At 38.6% G+C, this 21,177-nt stretch overlaps 1 protein-coding gene across 21 annotated transcripts in view; it reads right to left on the bottom strand.

Moving 5' to 3' along the window:
* Positions 1–19,594, bottom strand: part of GPHN (gephyrin) — a 750,954-nt gene extending 731,360 nt beyond the window's left edge. For 17 of the 21 annotated variants that reach the window (XM_077122754.1, XM_077122739.1, XM_077122741.1 and 14 more), the window contains exon 1: positions 18,967–19,594. Coding sequence is in view for 16 of the 21 variants with exons in the window: in XM_077122739.1 (XP_076978854.1) it covers positions 18,967–19,030 (64 nt within the window). In the remaining 5 variants the exon portion in view is untranslated. Of the gene's footprint in view, positions 1–815; positions 904–4,088; positions 10,619–18,966 lie in introns of those variants that run through there. The other 4 variants (XM_077122756.1, XM_077122753.1, XM_077122755.1 and 1 more) reach the window with 3 other exon arrangements.
* Positions 19,595–21,177: the final 1,583 nt, after the last annotated feature.

Raw genomic sequence — 21,177 nt, 5'->3', positions numbered from 1 at the left:
ACACACGCGCAGTGGTCAATTATGGTCAAGTGATCTGCCAATGTGCAAACTCTGATGATCCTATATGTGCATATTCAAACATACGCTTGTATATAAAAGAACAAACAAAAATAAACAGGCCTTGGAGAGAGGGACTATAAGATAGTGGGGGCTTAATTTTATACTTAACTTTTCTGTTATGTTAACTTTTTTACAACACACAAATTATATCTCAGTTAAGTTTTTAAATGCAATTTTATTCAGGCATATTCACACACTCTATAATCCATCCAAAGTATACAATCAATAGCTCACAGTATCATACAGTTGTGCATTCATCACCACAATCAACTTTAGAGTAATTTTCATTACTTTAAAAAATAAAAAACATCACCCAAAGCATCCCACACCTCTAATTCCCACCCCATTAATTTGTTTATTTTTGTCTTTTTAATAAGTTTTAAAAACATGACTTAGGAATTTAGGAACTTTCTTACCTGCAATTTAAATCAAATGCAACTTCTATAGCATGAATATTCTATTCATTTTATCAAAGCATAAGCTTTAAAGTTAGTAAAATCAAAATACTTGTATTGACAGGGAATAGGGGACCGCATAGTTTAAATATTTCATCTTTTTTAAGTCTAAAAATAGTATTACACTATTCAATTTTAGTTTCCAAAATAGCCAGAAGTTCTTAATCTAAATTAGACATTAAAGGCTGTTCATTTCAAGTGAGCTTTTCTCAACGATTTTTTAAAGAACTTAACAGTAATGGAGAATTAAAGAAAATTTAATTTCTTTAATTCCTTTAGAAATTAAATTTAAATTCTTACTTAGCAATTGAATTATACTTGCTCTCTCTTCTTTTCACAAGTTTTGCATTTTTAACATTTCCAGCATCAAGCTCAATTAGCCATGATCCTGAAATCTCAAAGCACAAATAAATAAGTAAAACTATTCATTATAGTAACACCCATTCATCTCTGATGCTCTGAACCAAACATGAAAATACTTGTTCCTTAGACCTGCATTTGAAGACTAAATGAATATAATATACATAATTCTTAGCAAGGTTGTTTATATGATTCCCAAGATATAGTAGTTTAGCAACTAGAAGAGAAAGGGGAAGTATACAAAACACAACTAAAAGCAAATATTGTATAGAACTATTCTACTGCACTCCACAAAAAAAGAAATATTCAGGGCATAGAAATATGACCAAGATGGCCTTACCCTCCTATAAACTTTAGACTTCAGGAACATGATCTCCCTCTCAACTAGGTCCTTTTACTACCTAGGTGCCAGAGAGGCTCCTAACTAGGTAGCTCCTTCTCCCCTTCTTCCTCCCTCCAGGACTTACAGACCCCAAGTGGCTTACTTACTCTAAAGGAAACATTCAGAACCAAGTGGTCTTAATGGCAACCTCACTAAACCACTCACCTATACACCCCTTACTATCTACAGTGTCTTTCCACTAACCCACCCTAGGCCCTTAAAAAGCTTAGTTTATTTAGTTTCTGTAGAGTTGAGTTCAATGCTCTCTCTTCTACCATTGATAGCTATGAATAAAGTCATCCTTGACTGTTTCACATTGCTCAGTGAATTTTTTCTTTGACAAATTGCTAAGAGAACAGTCATTACCATTTGAGTCTTAAGAATGTACTTAACCTCTCTAGCACCTCAGTCTGTGTAAAAGGAAAAACAGAGTACCTTCAAAGGTTGTGAGAAGTAAATAAATTGTGCAGAGTACTTTAGCACTAACAGAGCATATTTAGTGCCCAATAGTGTTTTTATTTAAATTACTTAAATAATTTAAATAAAAAGTAATTAAATTTTTATTTAAACAAAGAATATTAATTATGCCCAATATCCTCTGTCTGAGAAAGCAGAAAATGTGTAATAATTTAAAAATGTGTCAAAATGGCTTGACATGAAAACAGTTTTGTTGGTTCAACTAAGTTTAATTAAGTTAGTAAGGAATTTGGCCTACAAAGTCTAGCCTTTACCCTGGCTCCAGGGGAGGTAGGTAGCTTTTACACTCCTGGAATTTCCCCATAAGAGTGTTTTTAATTATTCATGATGGGTACAGGACCACACCTGCTAATGTGATGTCAGAGTGGGGCTAATCACACCAGTAGTCTTTCTTTTATTTAATGTTCACCTTTTTTTTTTTTTAATGATTTCACTTATATGCATAAATAAAATAGGTAAATCCATAGAGAAAGAAAGATTACTAGGTGACAGAATTTGGTAGGACAGGAGTATGGGGAGTGGCATGTGGGCATGGGATTTCCTTTGGGTATGACAAAAATGTTCCGGCATTAGATAAAGGTGATGCATAACATTGTGAATATACCAAATGCCTCTGATTGTACACTTCATAATGGCTAATTTGATGTCTTGTGAATTCACCTCAGTTTTAAAATGGGGTCAGATAATCAAAAGCCAAAAAATTACATGAGATTTTATTCAAAGAAATCCAATTTACTTTTTTAAATACAATTTTACTGAGATATATTATGTATTCACATACCATATGTTCTAGTTCACTAGCTGCTGGAATGCAACACACCAGAAACGGATTGGCTTTTAATAAAAGGGGATTTATTTTGTTAGTTCTTCAGAGCAAAGGCAGCTAACTTTCCACTGAGGTTCTTTCTTAACGTGGGAAGGCACAGGATGGTCTCTGCTGGCCTTCTCTCCAGGCCCCTGGGTTTCAACAACTTTCCCCAGGGTGACTCCTTCCTGCATCTCCAAAGGCCTGGGCTGAGCTGAGAGTGCTGAGATGAGAAATGCTGAGCTGCTTAGGCTGTGCTATGTTGCGCGCTCTCATTTAAGCACCAGCCAATTAAGTCAAACATCATTCATTGCAGCAGGCACACCTCCTAGCCGACTGCAGATGTAATTAGCAACAGATGAGGTTCACGTACCACTGGCTCATGTCCACAGCAACAAAACTAGGTGCCTTCACCTGGCCAAGTTGACAACTGAATCTAACTACCACACCATATAATCATCCAAAGTGTACAAACAGGGGTTTGCAGTATCATCATAGCTGTGCATTCATCACAATTGATTTTTGAGCCTTTTTCATTACTCTAAAGAAATATAAATAAAAATAAAAGTAAAGGGAGAAAAAAAAACACGAAACTATTAAATCTGATACTGTGCCAAACATTAGGGACACCCAAATCAATAGACCAAACCCTTGACCCTGAGGTTCACCCTTGTGAAGCTTATGTAGGTAGCAGAGAAGCTTAGACTACCCATAGGTATAGCCTAAGAGTTACTTCTGGAGGACCTCTTTCACTGCTCAGAGGTGACCTCACTCTCTCTAGGCCCAACTCTATAAGTAAAATCACTGCCCTTCCCCCTACATGGGACATGACATCCATGGGTGAAAGTCTCCCCGGCAGCATGGGAGATGACTCCCAGGGGTGAGTCCAGCCCTGGCACTGTGGGATCAACAATACCATCCTAGCCAAAATGGGGAAAAGAAGTGTACTAAAGTATCAGTGGCAGAGAGAGTTAAATAGAGTCAAGAGGCTACTCTGGAGGTTACTCTTACACAAGCTTCAGTTAGACATTGCTACCTATTATAACTTGCCAAACCCCAACCAAAACCATTCCAGCCAATCCTAAACAACACCTAGGGCAATATACAAGCTTCTACAAGGGTTCCATGCAGTAGGGTAACTTCCCAGAAACCTACAATTTCCAGATGGGTTCCTGGAAAAGATAAGTCCTGAAATCTAGAGGGTCCAGACTCTCCAGAACATCAGTTAGTTTCATCTTCCTACCCCATATTATTGACAGCCCGTTCCAACATGAAAAAGATAGAACAGCCATAGTTCAAATACCCCTAAAGAGTGGGATAGAAAGATCAAAGGTGATGGTGGAGTTACACAGAGAAGGTCAGGCTTAACAAAAGAATATGACTGCTGAATCATTAAATTGATATTTCTTTTAGTCTCCAAAGAGCATAATGTGGTTTGCTCTTTGGGTTGTGACAAAGCTTCCGGTATTTTTATTTTCTACAGTTAAGCACAATGGAAATATCACTTTTGATGAAATTGTCAACATTTCCCAACAGATGCAGCACTTACCTTTAGCTAGAGAACTCTCTGGAACCATTAAAGAGACTCTAGGGACTGCCCAGTCAGTGGGATGCAATGTAGATGGCTGCCACCCTCATGACATCACAGAGGATATTAACGGTGGTGCTGTGGAATGCCCATACAGCTAAGAACTTCAAAGGAAAATATTTCAACAAAATATCATTTGACAGCTAAAAATAAAAATAAAAAAACTAAAATTGTGGAATTGTAACTCATACAAACTCTGAAATGTGTTCTACAACTAATTGTTGTGCTATGCTTTGAAATTTATTGCTTTTTTGTATATATGTTATTTTTCACACACAAAAAAAGTCAATTGTGGTGATAAAAAAATATTTATTCCTTCTAGCCTGCTATATTCTGGAGTAGCTAGAAGGAAAAATCTGAGATAATGGTATGGTAGCCCATAACAAACTCTTGATCTGTCCTGTAACTATTTGTTAGAGTGCTTTGAAAACTATTGCTTTTTTCTTTCTTTGCTTTGTATATATGTTATAGCATACAATTTTAAAAGTTTAGAAAAAGAAGTAAAAAAAGAACACTCAAAACAACCCAAACTCCCCAAAATCCCCCATTATTTACTTATTTATTGGTCTTTTTTTCCGTATTCATCTGTACATTCACTGGATAAAGGGCATTTGGGTCACAAGGTTTTCACAATCACACTGCCACACCTTAAAAGCTATACAGTTATGCAATCATCTTCAAGAACCAAGGCTACCAGATTACAGTTCAACAGTTTCAGGTATTTCCCTCTAGTACTCCAATAAATCAAAAACTGAAAAGGGAACCTTATATTCTGCATAAGAAAAATCTCCAGAATGATCTCTCAACTATTTGAAATCTCTCACAGAAACTTCATTTTGTTTCACTTATCTTCCCTTTTGGTCAAGAAAGCTTCCTCACTCTCATGACACCAGGGCTAGGTTCATCCTGGGAATCACGTCCCACACTGCCAGAGATTTACACCCCTGGGAGTCACATCCACACAGTGGGGAGGGCAAGAGTTCACGTGCAGAGTTGACTTAGTGAGAGAGGACAAATCTGAGCCATGAAGGGGTTCTCTGGGGGTGACTCTTAGGCATGATTATAAGTAGGCTTAGGTTCTCTGCAGAAATAAGTCTCACAAAGGCAAGCCCCAAGATTGAGGACCTGGCTCATGGAACTGGCAGTCCCCAATGCTTGCAAAAATATCAGGTCTTCCCCAGGAGGGGAAGTTTAATATTTCCACCTTTTTCCCCAGATCAAGGGGACTATGCAAATACTTTATCTTCTGCCCAGATTATTTTGGGATGTATCAGGTATCACAGTAACCTGTAGAAACCAACAAGGTCTCACTCCCTATTCAAGGTTCCATGTAGTTATAGTGTTTGAATAAGTTGATCATACAAGTTAAATTAGATAATGTGCTACCTAAAGTATAATTTTGCACCAAGTAAATATCTCTTCCTTTGGTCTCACACAGAAGTTGAAGTTTTAAAAGACAATCAATATAATCCTTTACCCTTTAGTCTAACTTACCTTACCCCTACCCAGATCAGCTTTATTTGTATCTCTAATTGAAGTCACATCACTTTTTCAATGTGTTAACAGTTGCTGTATGGGGGAAATGATGACTTTCATAGCTGTAGAATTTTAGCTCTGAATTTCAAGTGTCACACAAATACCCAAAGTTCCAGGGAACAACTGTAACCAAGAAATTAGATTTGAGGGATTATTTGATTAGTGAATAATATTCCTTTTTCCTTTTTGTTTTCTGATATATTGGAGCTTAGGGAAATACCTGAAACCCCCGAATTATAATTCAGCTGCCCTGATGTCTGAAATGATTGTAAAACCCCTAATCTTATGCCATTGTGACTGTAAGAGCTGATACTCTCCTTATCTGGTCATTTTCTTGTAGGGCAAAGGCCCTAAAACTAATGAATAATTTTAAGTCAGTCATTAACCAGTTTCAGCCCCTTATATTTGTAAATTGTATTGGCTAAACTTTGCTATTGAAAGATAACTTTTCTCCCTTCAATATTAATTCACCTTTGGTATTGAAGTGATAGCTCTGCCTCCCCTTCTTTCCAATTATGTTCTCCTACCGAAATGATAATATCACTGTCTCCTTTTCTGCTTTGAACTTGTTATATGAAATTATCTCATTTCTCCTTGCTAAAATCCTTAAAAACCTTGAACCCCTAAACTTGGGGAGACAGATTTTGGACTACTAGGCCATCTGCTCTCCCAATATGCGCATAGTAATAAACTCTTTCTTTGAAACCCCAGTGTCTCAGGAATTGGTTACTGAGCACATTGGGCAAAAGAATCCAGTCTTTATCTGGTAACATGACCAGGTTTACACAAAGAACTCAGCATCTCAGCATTTAGAATGTGACTGCTTTAAGAGCTTACAGTCTAGGAACCTGATAACCTATGCTCTCAAAATCAATTCTCAGAGTTTTCACATTATAGTTAGTGCAGACTATCGAGGCATTATAATATTTGTCTTTTAGTTTCTGGCTCATTTAACTCAGCATACTATCCTCAAGGTTCATTCACCAAGTTGCATGCCTGGCAATTTCACTCTTTCTTACAGCCACTCAATAGTCCATTGTATGTATACACACAGTTACCCCTTCCATTCCTCAGTCAATGTATCCTTAGGCCACCTTCAACCAATGCAAATCACTGAACACTGCTGCCAAAAACACCAGTGTGCAAATGCCCATTCATGTCCCTGCTCTCAGTTCCTCCAAGTATATACCTAACTAAGGGGTTGTAGGATCGTATGCTAACCCCACCTCTACTCCAGTAGTCTTAGGGTAGGGCCTAGTTATAACTAGAAAACCAATCCTGTGATTTGGGAGTTGGGACTTTGAGCTACATCTTGTCAGCCCAACCATACCGATCTCTGGGCAACCACGTGGGCAACTGATTTCACCAATCATACTTACAAAAGAAAATACCACAGAAACTTGGGATACTGAAGTTCAGGGCGTTTCTGGGATTTAGAAGATACATCGTAACTATGCATCTCTTCTTTTGGTTTATTATTTGTATTCCTTTCACTATAATAAAACTGTAATTTTATGTACAGCCGTTGGTCAGAAGTGCGGAAGGCCTGAGCACCCAAAATTGGGGCTGGTGTCTGAAAGGCAATTTTGTAGAGGGTTGCCCTTAACCTGTGTAGTCTGCTTAACTCTAGGTAGAGTCAGAATTCATTTGGATTGACTTACTGCAATATTTACAGATGGCGTCTGAAGTTGCAGAAATTTTTGCAACTTTCACAGTCTTCTACACCAAAAATAATATATAGGAGCACTTTCTTTATTCCTTGAAATGCAGCAAAAAAGGAACTATTACTTTGTAAATATCTAACTTGACTGAATAATGTTTTTATGTTACCGCTAGAATATAAACTCCAATACTATTCATTATTGTTTAAGGCCCTACCTCAGCACATGGCATGGCATGATGAATACTAAATAAGTTATTTCATTTGTTCCTCACATTAACCTTATAAGATAAGCATAATTAACCCCACTTAAGGCTGAGGAAATTGAAGTAAAATATGGTTATCTTTAAAGTGGTAGATGAAATAGAATTTTTGACCCCTATCAGTGCTATTTTGACAATTAGAAGTAATCTTCAAAACAACAGCATTTTCAGAATTTTTTACTTATACTTGAAAATGTTCATGTTTTAAGATGACATTAAGTTCCATTACCCAAAACTATCTTCATGCAGATTCTGTCAATCAACTAAGAACCAATATATTAAATTTGATAAATCTCAATTACACAGTATTATTAATATAATCCTTTTACCAGGATTAAATATATAGCCTTTTTTAAAATAATCAACTGCATTCCATCTACCACCAACGGTCATTTTAGCAATAACAGACAAATTCTAGTTCACCTATATGTTTCTGGGGACCTCCTTCTTAAACTATATAGATTTCACATCACACAATTTTTTTTAATTAAACATCTTCTATGTAATTACTTCATAATAGGTTCTATGACAAAAGGACACAAAAGAACTCAAGAATACAGTCACCTTCTTAAAGAACTTTAAAATCTAGTTTGAAATAGATTGGCGAATGATGGTTTATACTTATGAATGAAGGTTGTACTACAAAAAGGAATGAAGTTGTGAGGCAGGCAATGATGTGAATGAACATATGGGACATTTGGTGAGGCAAAATAAGCCAGAAACAAAAGAACAACAATGGTATAGTCTCCTTTAGAAAATGCTTACAAGAAAACAGAGGCCTAGATTATAAATTTTTATAGCAGACACATTAAGTCCAGAGTGATAACTATTATTTCTGATATTTAGAGATAAGAACGAAGCCAATCAGGTTGGTGTTAAAGTAACTCAGAACACTGGGGTAAGGAAGACAGTGTCTATATTTTAGAACCACATGTACTCTTTAAGACCAAAGGAAGAAAGGTTTGTCTGGTCTGGAACTGAAATTTTCTGTAGCACATAATGCAATTCAACCCAACCGTATAGCTCATTTGAACAAGTGAAACACAGACCCCAGAATAAGAAAGAGGTCCTTTAATCCTACATAGATTAAGGTAATGCCTGTATTCATCCTAGAGTTGTCAGGTTTTAGATGGTAGCCGACTGAGAAATCAGAGAAACTGATCCAAGTTTAAAAAGTTTATTGTCCCAGGGTGAGGTTCCCAGGTCTGGGTGCTCAAGGTGCGGGCCGGGGAAGTCGCACCCCCATAGGGGCAGTGGGGCTAGATATAGGCTAGCTAGTAGGGGTGCTGACGATGCCTACAGGGCCTCCTGTGGTAGGTTAGGAGTTTCTCGGCTTTAGGGCCAGGGGCATAACTACAGGCCATGTGCAGTGGGGGTCCTTTGTTTGTCAGGGCAGGTCCTGACTGGCTGAGCTTGAACAGCTGTATGCCCGGATGTTCACGGGTTTTAGTTTGGGTGGGGGCCTTCCAGCCAGAGGCTACTGGGCCAGGCCTTACAAGAGTATATTAAGCAGATAATCAAAAAATATTGGCAAAGTCCCTTGAAGGAGGGGAGAGAGACTATGGAACTATTAAACCTTACCATCAGGGAATCCCCTGATACTGTGTCAAACTTTAGGGACACCTAAATCAACAGGCCAGGCCCTTGATCCTGAGGCTTACTCTTGTGAAGCTTATATAAGTAGTGGAGAAGCGGAGGCTACCTATAGATATGCCTAAGAGTTACTTCTGGAGGACCTCGTATGTGGCTCAGATGTAGCCTCACTCTCTCTAAGCCCAACTCTGTATGTGAAATCATTGCCCTTTCCCCTACTGGGAAATCTAGGGGTGAAAGTTTCCCTGGAGATGTGGGAGATGACTCCCAGGGATGAATCTGGCCTGGTACCATGAGATTAACAATTCCATCCTGACCAAAAGGGAGAAAAGAAGTATAGCTAATAAAGTTATCAGTTGCAGAGAGATTATTAAATAGAGTCGAGAGGCCACTCTGGAGGTTACTCTTAACCTACCAACCCCCAACCAGGACCATTCCAGCCAATCGTAAAGAACACCTAGGGCAATATGTAAGATTCCACAAGGGTTCCACGCACTAGACTAACTTTCCAGAAACCTACAACCTCCAGAAGGGTCCCTCGACCAGATAAATCCTGAAACCTAGAGGGCCCAGACTCTCCAGAACATCAGATAGTTCTATCTTCCTACCCCCTACCCCATATTAGTGACAGACCCTTCCAACATGAAAAAGTTAGAATGGCCATAGCCCAAACATCTCTAATGAGAGGGATGGAAAGATCAATGGTGATGGTGGACTTATACAAAGAAGATAGGATTTTACAAATGAATATGAATGCTGAATCATTAAATTGATATCTCTTTCAATCTCCCAGTATTTTAGAGCAGCTAGAAGCAAAAACCTAAGATTGTGGAATTGTAACCCATGTCAAACTCTGAAATATGTTCTACAACTAATTGTGGTGCTGTGCTTTGAAATTTATTGCTTTTTTGTATATATGTTATTTCTTACCAAAAAAGAAAGAAAAAAAGTCTATTGTGATGATAAAAAATATTTAAGTCTTCCAGCCTCCTATATTCTGGAGCAGCTAGAAGGAAAAATCTGAGATGATGATATGGTAGCTCATGAAAACTCTGGGATCTGTCCTGTAACTATTTGTTGAAGGACACTTTGAAAACTATTGTTTTATTTCTTTGCTTCGTATATATGTTATACTATACAATAAAAAAGTTTTAAAAAATCTAGTTTTAATAAGATTTGCATGCACGAATCTGCTAGCAAATGTCACCAAAGAAATATATGGAGAGGAAAGGAACTAAAGATTATTGAGTATCTACTCCCCAGTTAGACATATGCTAGGCATTTTCACATATATTATCTCATATAATTTTCACAATACTGAAGTACATATTGCCATCTTCAATTCTGAAGAAGGAAACAAATTCAGAGAGATTAAATGACTTCCCAAAGCAATGGGCAAATTAGAGTCGAAAATCCAAGTCTGTTCAACCCTAATATCTTTAAAAAAAAAAAAACTATACCATGCAGCCCCCCCCCCCCATGTGTAAATGTAAAGTTTATGAAAGGCACCATTACAGAGAATAATTCCTAGGAAATATCTTGTTGAGGAAGTGAGGCTTAAACTGAGTGGAAGTTAAGTGTGTAAAACTGAAACTACTGGCAATAAAAAAGACTTATGGCCCCAAAAATTCCATTCAGTTTATACTGACAGAATTTAAATAAAAAAAAAAAAAAACACCTAAATCTGATATTCCATATATTTCTCTTTACATCTGGTCCACATGCTAAAGAACATATATATATATATTGCCATGAGCACTTGAAGTTATCTTAAAGTGGTAGGAAAACAGAGTAGAGTAATATGCTCAAAGTCACAAAGTTTTACTCGCCAGTGTAGGATCAGAACTCTGAATAGTCTTTCAATGATCCAGGACTCCTTAAATTTTTTTGCCAAAGTACCAATAACAGAAAAGAACGACAGATCTGGAGTTATACAGTGGGGCAACTTGAAATTCTTTTAGGTTTCTGATTTTATCTAAAAAGCTCATGCATATTCCACACTTTATGCCTTATTTACTTGTGATTATCTCAATATACAAATTCTTTCAAATACCCTAAAGTAAATTGAGACGACAAGAATTATGATGTTTGTTCCCATGGCTTGGACTCTAAGCTATGACGCAATGTCATGTTTCTCAATTTGAGAAGCAGGGCCCAAACTGTGCTTTTTTATCGCACCTCATATCTATGCTCCTTTAATTGTCCCATCAGGAAATTTTTAAAAAGCTCAGTAAATTTAATCCCACCCTTTCAAAATTTATAATTAATAGCAAAGCTATTGTAAAAGCTGATAGGGCCGTTTATTTTAACGGGAATTTTCAAGCAGTTCTCCTTACTTAGCAAAAAATTAACTGATTAACCACAAACTAGTTTATCAACACATTAAACAGTGCAAACAGAATGTCTACAGGCAATATTTTGTAAGATATTTGCTTTTTCTAAGTCTTTCAAAAAAGTTTTCTAATTCCTCATAATTAAGCAGCAGAACATCCATCTCTAAGAAGCAGGGGGGATGCCAGACATTGATAAACTTACTCTTTCTTAATCTGGACAAAGTAAACCTAATAGATTTTTCTGATGAGCATGTTCTGTGATCCTCCTGTGCTCATTTGAATATGTGGTATACCCCAGAAAAATCAGGTCTTTTAATCCTCATTCAATACTGCTGGCTAGGAGAATTTTGATTGTTCTCATGGAGATGTGACCCAGCCAACTGTGGGTGGTAACTTTTGGTCAGATGAGTTCCATGAAGATGTGTCTCCACCCATTCAACGTGGGGTTGCTTACTGGAGCCCTTTAAGAGGCAACCATTATGGAAAAAGCTTTAGAGCCACCAAAGCCAGGAGAGCCCAGGCAGCCAGAGACCTTTGGAGATGAAGGAGGAAAAGGTCCCCAGGGGAGCTTCATGTAACAAGATGCCTGGAAAACTAGGAGATGATACCATGTTGACCATGTGCCTTTTCAGCTCAGAGAGAAACCCTGAATGTCATGGGCCTTCTTGAACCAAGGTATCCTTCCCTAGATGGATACCTGAGATGCCTCAGATTGGACATTTTCTAAACTTTGCTTTAATCTGGACGTTTTCATGGCCTTACAACTGTAAACTTGTAACTTAATAAATTCTGCTTTTTAAAAGCCATTCCATTTCTGGTATATCACATTCCCACAGCTTGCAAACTAGAACACTTTCACTGTATTCCATTTTATCACGAGCATTTTTTCATGTTAAACTGCAGTTAGTTAAACTCTTACCCATCCTTCTAAATTAATTTTTCAAAGTTGGATTGTCACCTTTTCCCTCAGGCTATGCATTAATTGAGCTTTATGATGTGTAGTATACAATATTTCTACTTCCCACATCTTTGCTCCACACAGTCACCTTGTCCTCCCTCCCAGCACCTGAGAAAAAGATGGTCATATTAACAGGTGAACCGTACAAGGTGTCTGTGTGTTTTATGTGGCTTCAGAGTTAGACAGAAATTGCCAGGCACAGATTTAATCTTGTCATTCTGTTTACACATTGGGGAAAAACTTCATTTATTAAACATTTCATGTAACTGCACCCAAGTTTTGCCAAGCTGGAAACCTGGACCTTTTTCTGTGTGGTGACTTTTTAATTTTAGTTTTCCTAACCTAAAGATCAGACTGCTGCTTTTGCATAATGTACACAGCATCTCATGATTGGAGTTTGCTTTGTTTTATAGTATCTGTACTCCTTGTATTTTTCAAGAACTTTTGTATAAACAGATGATGTATTTCTCCATTTAAAACATAATTTTAAAAAAAAACACACACAAAAGTTTTTTTAATGTAACTCAGACTTCATACTATTCATACTAGTTACAGTCCCAACTACTTTTAATCATGTTAAATAATCTTTTCTTCTTCCTTGGTATTTATCTTCTTTGCCCAGATATGAAAGAAGAAATCCTTTGTGGTTTCATTGTTTTTTCTTTATCAGGATCTTTCTTTAACATCCCAAATTCCAAATATACTGTTGTTTTTCCATTCTGTTTACAGGAGCAAAGTACAGATTTTTATCTATTTTACTCAATGTTTAAAAAAAAGCATCCAGTTCAACTTAACCAGGAACCTATCACCAGTAAGAGTAAAAACAACTCATTCATCACCTCCTCACCGTTAGCATGTTGTTGATTCTCTACCACATACCTCAGTTTGAAGTCAAATAGTTATTATGTGTTTTTAATATAGTTAAAACTGTTTAATATGTAGTACCATATGTATGAACAGTTAATAATTTACAAAGCCTTTGGCCAGCAATGATAGTATTAACTATATTCATAAGAAATTAATTTCCCTACTTTGATTATATAACTAATTCTCTGCTTTCAACCAAAATTGATGAAAGAATAATTTAGTTTAACAATAGGCTGCTTCTTAACAATAATCACATTAGATCAGTATTAAAAATACATATTAAAAAAAAACAGGTATGTTTGTTTGTCAGAACACACAATTCCATTCAGTAGGACTCAGGTTTTGTTTGCAATAGTAATTTGCCAACTTATAGCATCTATTCTCAAAACAAACTTTTTAAAATATATTTTTATCAAAAAATGGGCTTTTCAGAAAATACTGACTTATAATGTACAAAGGTAAGTTTGAGGAATGGCATAAAACAAATGATCAAAGAATTCCAGAGTATAGGATTATCATCTCCTTGGCTGAACTTGATTTTTTAATATTTTGAATGACTTTATTTATGAATGACTGAAATACTCCCTACAAGTAACTGTAATATTTTGGTGTTCTAGTTTACAATTAGCCTTTTACCTAATCTATAAAACACAGTCTCTTATTTTTTCCAATATCTCTAGATTTCAAAACTTCAAATTAGTGCAATAAAAAAGGTATATTACTAGAGCAAAAATATGATTTTAAATAATGTATTTCCTAAAAATTGGCATCTCTTACTCACCATGGTACTGCTAGTGAAAATTTAGGCTATATATTATCACGTTTAATACCTTAGTACTGAACCTTAGCAGTGGTTAGTTAATATAATCTTACACAGCCAACGGAACACAATCTATCTAACTCTGTATTATACAAATACATACACTCATTATTTTCCTGATGATATTTCTGTGGAGCTTTCATAATGGTACAAGTAGAATGCTGCTTTGACAAAAGGCTTCTCTGAAAATAGAACTAGGTGAAACACATTTGAAATATCGTGAACCTCATATGTAATTGCTAAGACTGACTTATAAGTATAACTTACTGAAACTAAAAAAAAAAAAACAATGGGTGCCCTAAATCTTGTCTCTACTTTCAAACCAGCAGTTATTGTTTATATACCTCATATCACTCTAGATCACATTATGTTCAGTCTCTGTTATAAACAGCAACAGAAGTGGAAAACGTTAGAAACAGGTACATTAAAAACTATACCTGAGGGGAGTGAGGAAGGCAGAAAGCTGGCAGCTCTTCTAGTTGTACAGACCAGCTGTCACTGGCTTGGCCTAAATGGACCCGGTAGTAAATTTCAAAAAGGATTTGTCATTATCCCTCTTCCCGGCCCTTCTCTTTTAAAGGGCAAAATATTAATATTTAGAATGGCAAAGAATAATTATTGCAATAAATCTAACGTATGCAAAGCTTAAAGAAAAAACAGAAACACCCTGATGAAAAAACATTGGGGAAAAACTTGTACCTGGTTTTGTTCACTTCAACTTTTTTGTCTGTGTTACGTTGATTGAGATGGTTATTTCATTCTTTAATTACTGTTTTGTTTTTTTCTTTGTATCTGAAGTACCTTTAATTTATTTAATATCCATTGTTCTGAGCTCTGCTATTTCTGGAGTACCTGTTAGCTATTAGTATTTATGTCTTTCAGGAATGTGCACACACTGTTTAGTGTGTTTTCCTTGCAGTACACTGATCTCCAAAGATTTCTTTTTAAAAACACTCCCTCCTTAATTTTTATATTCCTTACTGTTTTACTAAATATTAAGTGTTCTTTGACAATTTTGGTGCTGAGGTGTTTGGGGTGGGGGAACAAAGGTAAAAATGAATCTGTTACTACATGAGAAAGTTTGTTTTGAACTCACAGATCAAATGTGCCTTAATGAATTTTTTTTTCATTTAGATTTCAAACAATGATAGGATTATCATTTTAATATACATCATTGGAGATCTGCTTATTTGTAAATAGCCTATTGCTCATTTGGAAAAATAAACCAGTGAACAATAAAAAAAAAAAAAAAAACCTATACCTGAGGTCATCAAAGACCATATAACCTTCATTTCTGGCAAATCAACATAAAATAGTTACTAATAAAGATAATGTTCTTAGAGATGGAAAAGTAATCCACAACATAACATGTCTCCATACACAATCTATTTCATTTCCTGATAAAATAATTAGTAAAACTAAAATATCCATGTTACACTGATTGTCATAGTCTGAATTCCAGGTCCTAAATGATTCAAGATGGTCAAGCAAAACAGAAATTTCTATGCTAAAGATTTGTCTACCATTAATCTTTCAAAATCCTAATGTGGTTAATTCATTTTATAAGAAGTTTCAATAAACTGAACACCATATTTGCTAAATTCATAGCTGGTATGATTACAAAAATATCTAGAGGATGAAAAGCTTCAAAACACAAATGTTATCTTCCAATAGATAATTGAAAATGTCACAAAGAAGTCAATTAAAGACTTTAGAAATAACAATAAAATTTCACCAAAATACTATCTAGCATATTCTAAAATATATGACCATACTTTCCACTACCCTTCTAAAATAGATTTAGATAAACTACCCAAAGAACACAGAAGATATGTTATAAAACAAGCCCTCCATAAGAGAACCACCAATTTTAACTCAAGAAATCAATCTTAAGGGTGGTATTTTAACTCAGATTTCTGAAGTATGAAATCAGTATTTATGTTCAGTAAAGAATAATTTTACATAGCTAAATTGCAACACTTGAAGTTCTAGAACACACAATATCATACAATAAAATTTCATTTTTGTAGTTTTCCCCCCAAATCACATGTAATGTCAAGCTCATAGAAATTAAGCTTTTCTAAGTAAAAATCAACTATTCACAGGAAAGGCTGGTGCTCTTTCCTCTGATTCTCCATGTCCCCATGCTCCAACACAGTAGACAAAATTTCTATCAATAACTTTTCAAGAAAAAAATCTTAGAGTTACTTCTGACTTCATCATCAAATGCTATTGCCCTCTTGTCACCACTTCTTCCAAACCTGCAACTTCCTTTTCAGTCCTTCAGCTATACCCTTATTCCTGGCCCTAAACTTTTCCCCCTACATTACTTTACCTCATTCTCACAAGATAGCTTCTGAAGATTGTCTTGAATTCCACTGCCAAAGTTATCTTCTCTCCTTGACATTTTGTCTATGCCACTTCCTATCCACTTAGCTTTTCAAGGCCTTTCATACTCACATACTTATAAGGTTTTCAGTGACTTTAACTCCCCTTAAAATGCCAGTTTCTTCTTGCATTTAGTACATCGGATAAATCCTCCCTTTAGGCCATCATATTTGCTCCTACCCATCAAAATACGGAATTCCTTTTGCATTTGTCGAATGCATAGGTAACTTATTTAGACAAGTTTAGTACAATAATTAGCCACATTGTTTCTTCAGTTGTTTGCATACCAATATTACCCCTATTGGACAGCAGAGATACCAAACAGGGGCTGCATCTTACACAGCACTCTGTACAACACTGGTCTACATGGTAACATGAGTCATTAAATTAAACTCCTGGGGAAAGCTTAAATAAAGGGAAAAAAAATTTTAATCTCTGCCTCAATTTTTAAGTATCTATGACCTTTCATTTCCACGGATGTCTGTCAAATGTTGGTTTCTATTAAATTTCACTCTTACTACTCTAATAATCTTAAAAGCATGGCTAGAATTTAATGTGCAAGTTGAAGGTGGATGTAGAGGTACAATTTTATATCCCATAATCAAATTATTTAAAAAGTAAAAGTGTCAACTCTAAGGATTCAGAGAAACAACTAAATCTCCAAAGCAAGGAAACAGTTTCAACACCAAAGCTATTCAGCCTATCTTCTGATTCGGGGGCTCCCTTCTTTGCAAGTGGTTTAAGCTAGTTTCTCTCAGGGGCTTTTAATGAAGAAAATTCAATCCATTACAGATAACATCTGGAAAGAATATCAGGGAAAGGCAATTCGTTTACTTAACGAGAGAAAAAAGGGAGCTGTGGATATGTCCTTTTCATAAAACTCAGCAGCTAAATTAAGTTTTAATTATATCCCATATTATATCCCATAATTTGATTATGGGATATAAAATTGTACCTCTACATCAACCTTCAACTTGCACATTAAATTCTAGTCATGCTTTTACAATTATCAGAATCGACCAGCAATCTCGGAGATTTTTCTATAAAAGAAAGTCTGGGGCGCTGCAATCCTGGATCAATGGCAGAATTCTCGCTTGCCATGCTTGAGACCCGGGTTCGATTCCCGGTGCCTGCCCATGCCACAGAAAAAAAAGCAAGTCTGATTCAATATAGTTCCTTCTCGAGAACAGTCTGAACATCGCAGAATTTGACAGGGCAAAAAAAAATTTTTTTTAGACGTGAAGGAAGATACTAGGATTCCTGACTACATGGTTTCTCTTTTTCCGAAATCACATCGCTGAGTCTTGGATTTCCTCCGCTCCAAACTAAACCTTCAGATCCAAATATAGTTCTTTAACTCCCGCCTTACCATTCAATTACACACAAACCTTGCCAACTACAGAACCACAGCAGAAACCCCAACAAATCGGTTTGCTATTCATCTTGGAAGTCATGCCCTACAGCAACAGCCTAACGCTGAACTGAGAGATATTACCCAAACACAACGCAACGAAATCAAACATGCAGGGCACACACGGCTTGCGCGAGGGAGGGAAACGCAACCAGGGAAAAGTGCGCTCCACACAAACCTCCGGACTATCCACCCGGGGTGGGGGCGGGGATACGGGGGTGTTCCAGAAGGGAGGGGGACAGAGGATCCCTAGTAGGGAAATCCTTTCCTCTCAAGTGAAATGGGCCAGATCCTGGGCCGCAACCGTCAGCTCTAGGAAACCGAGAAGCGGACAGAGGGCCCTTTGCTCGGGAAGACGGAATGCAGACACTTTTCGAGTCCGGGCACAAGCCTACCCCCCCCCACCTTCACCGGGAGGCAAGGGGTGTCCCATGTGTGTCTGAGGGGATGCCCGATCCGCAAGGTACAGCCTCAAGGTGGAGGAGAGTTTAGCCTAATGAATACCCGTGGAGTTGTCCGGTCGATGCCCAGAGCAAGCTAGAACAGAGCAGCCCAGAGCTACCAGGTGGGGAGAGGGAGAGGTGGGGGAGGGGTGGAGGGAGGATTCCCCCTGTCTGGGAAGAACAGTCGCTGAGGATGCTCCCCGACAAGCCCAGAGCGGCGTGCTTCAGACTGCGGAGCTGGGATCCCGCCGCCCGCACCCGCAGCACGGAGCCCCGCAGCGCCCGCCACGCCGGGCCATCGGTCCCCGGGGACCAGGGACTTCGGTTGCGAAACCACTGGGGCCTGACATCCTATACGACGGGACCCAGCTCCCGGGGAACCCACGGAACACCCCAACCTCTGGCAGCCCTCAGCGGTTGTAACACCACCAACCCCCCACCCCCGCGCGCGCCCCCTCCTCAGCCTTCCCTTCTCCCGGGCGCCGCAGAGCCGGACGCACAAGCGAGAAGCCTGAGACAGGTCCAGAACAGCGACCGCAGCAGTTCGGGACCTCCTTCTCTGGTTACCTGTGAGGACTCCGACACGGATTTGATGGTCGTGGTTAGTGAGAATCATTCCCTCGGTCGCCATGTTTCCCAGCGCAGTCACCGCACTGACAGAAGACGGGAGAAGCCAAAGCCTGGAGCGCGCAGGCCGGGAACGCGCTCGATTCGGAGAGCACGAGAGCGAAGACACCCGGGAAGCGCAAGGCGAGAGGGGAAGGAGTGGGGGGGCGACAAAGCTCTCGCCGGCCAGCGCCGGGAAAACGCCGGGCCGGGTGTGCGCGAGTCCGTCGGAGGGGGCGGAGTCAGGGAGCGCGACCCCGAGTCCGGGTCAGTAAAGTCGAGCTAGGGGTGGGAGTGCCGGATACGCAGAAAGGTTGGAGGCCTCCGAGCGAAGCCAGAATTGACTAGGGTCGCCCTCTGGAGAAAAAACCCAAGGCGGGCAGATGGCAGGATACTGAAGGGAAAGAGGGAAACACGCTCTGGAGGTTGCGGGGGCGGACTCCGGGATAGGGGCGGAGCTACTCCCCCCCCCCCCCCAGGCGTGGAACGTGTGGAGAGTGAGGAGACCTTAGTTGCGGAGTGCTAGGAGCGGGAAGGAACCGACTCTGCTTGAGGAGGACTCGGGAACGCTCCTGGACGCGCGAGTAAGGAGGGATTGGCTGGGAGAACGTGGAGCGTGTGCACAAGGAACGCAGTCACAGCTTCAGCCGAGCCGTAGACAGAAGCAATCCCCTGTCGAGCTTGTCGCTTTGTCAGTTCTGGGCCGTCTGGACTAGCTCTCCGGGCCGCCGAGCCACTCTCCGGAGGGGTTGGGTGGTGTCGGCACGCAAAGCTTCTCTGAGTCTTCCGGGAGGGATCCACCGCCCCTCGAGGGCGCTGGGGAACCTGGAGGTGGCATAGAAAGCTGCGTGGGTGACAGAACAGCAGCTACTGTGGCAGCCCGGCGGTGCGCGAAGTAGGAGGTATCCTGTCCCACCTGATCTTAGCCGCCTGCTTCTTCAGTCGGTTCGCCCTGCCGGAGGATTTCCGTTTCTACTGTGCTTTAGAAATCCGCCGCCTAGTCGGTTCCTACAGGACGATCCCCACAAGCGAATCCCAGAGTTTGCTACAGAGCATCATTGAGTTAAGATATCTGGCTTCTTTCTCCTGTTATCCCATAGTTTTGTCGCTTAATGCTTCACCGCCGCCACGACCTCTTTTAGATAGAAAGCACTAAAATCCGCTTAGGCACTGAGAAGGGTATGTTCCTCCCGCCTGAACCACAGTCTCAAAACTGGATATAGGATCCAGCTCGTGGCAGTTGAGTTGAGTGGCACTCTCCACTCTCCTTTGTGGGCCATAAGTTAACCGTTAAAATGGATTTTGGTGCTATTTATTTTCATATGCCTTTCATAAAATGGCTTATTAATCACCTGTGGCTATCTTATGTCGGGTTATTACTGCATTCTTTCTGGTTCGTTCAGCTTCTGAATTTGAAAATTGTGTGTGTGTGTGTATTATATATGTATATATACATATGTCCATATTATGTATTTTTTCCTTCTGTTCTCAGCCATCGTTAGACTGGGAAGCATAAAAATAGAAAGCAGAGTGAAATGTCAAAAAATACATAATCACCATTTGTACACAAAACCTGTTAATTTGATGGTTATGAGTTTTTTATTGTTCCACTTGGAACATGGAATTACTTTGTCTCTGGAGACACACTTCTGTGTATTGCATTTTAAACAAAGAAAGGAGATGGATAAAAGTGATGTAGGATAAAATAAATTAGTGAAATGTTTCTTTTTTTTGAGTTTATGTATTGCTAGAATTTTTAATGTAGATTAAAAATTGAAGTCAGATCATGAATTCTGTTCTTATAATAATCCATCCCACAGAGTGTGCTGCCCAATGGATTCTTAACTAGTTTCAAAACAGGGATATAGACATGAAATTATGTTCAAAAGAATGACTCCCTTTATTTCAAACTAAAGATGAAAAACAAGTACTTGGTTACATTGTAACCTTTCTAACCAATCTTTGTTCTCTACAACACCCTCAAATTTGAAATTAGAAAATGTCTGGAATTTTTAGAGAGATAAGTTCTAAACCTGCCCAGGTTCTGTAACCTTAAATAAATTTGGGCCTTTTTCTTCATCCTTTAAATAAGATGGCAAAGTAAATAAGCACTCCAATTTAGAATATTCTGTAATTCTTTATGGAAACAAATGGACTCCTTTCATTCACAAA

Source organism: Tamandua tetradactyla, chromosome 12, assembly GCF_023851605.1.
Source record: "Tamandua tetradactyla isolate mTamTet1 chromosome 12, mTamTet1.pri, whole genome shotgun sequence".
Lineage (NCBI taxonomy): Eukaryota > Metazoa > Chordata > Mammalia > Pilosa > Myrmecophagidae > Tamandua > Tamandua tetradactyla.
The sequence above is the reverse complement of the archived record's forward strand: the minus strand, read 5'-3'. Positions and strand labels throughout refer to the sequence as shown.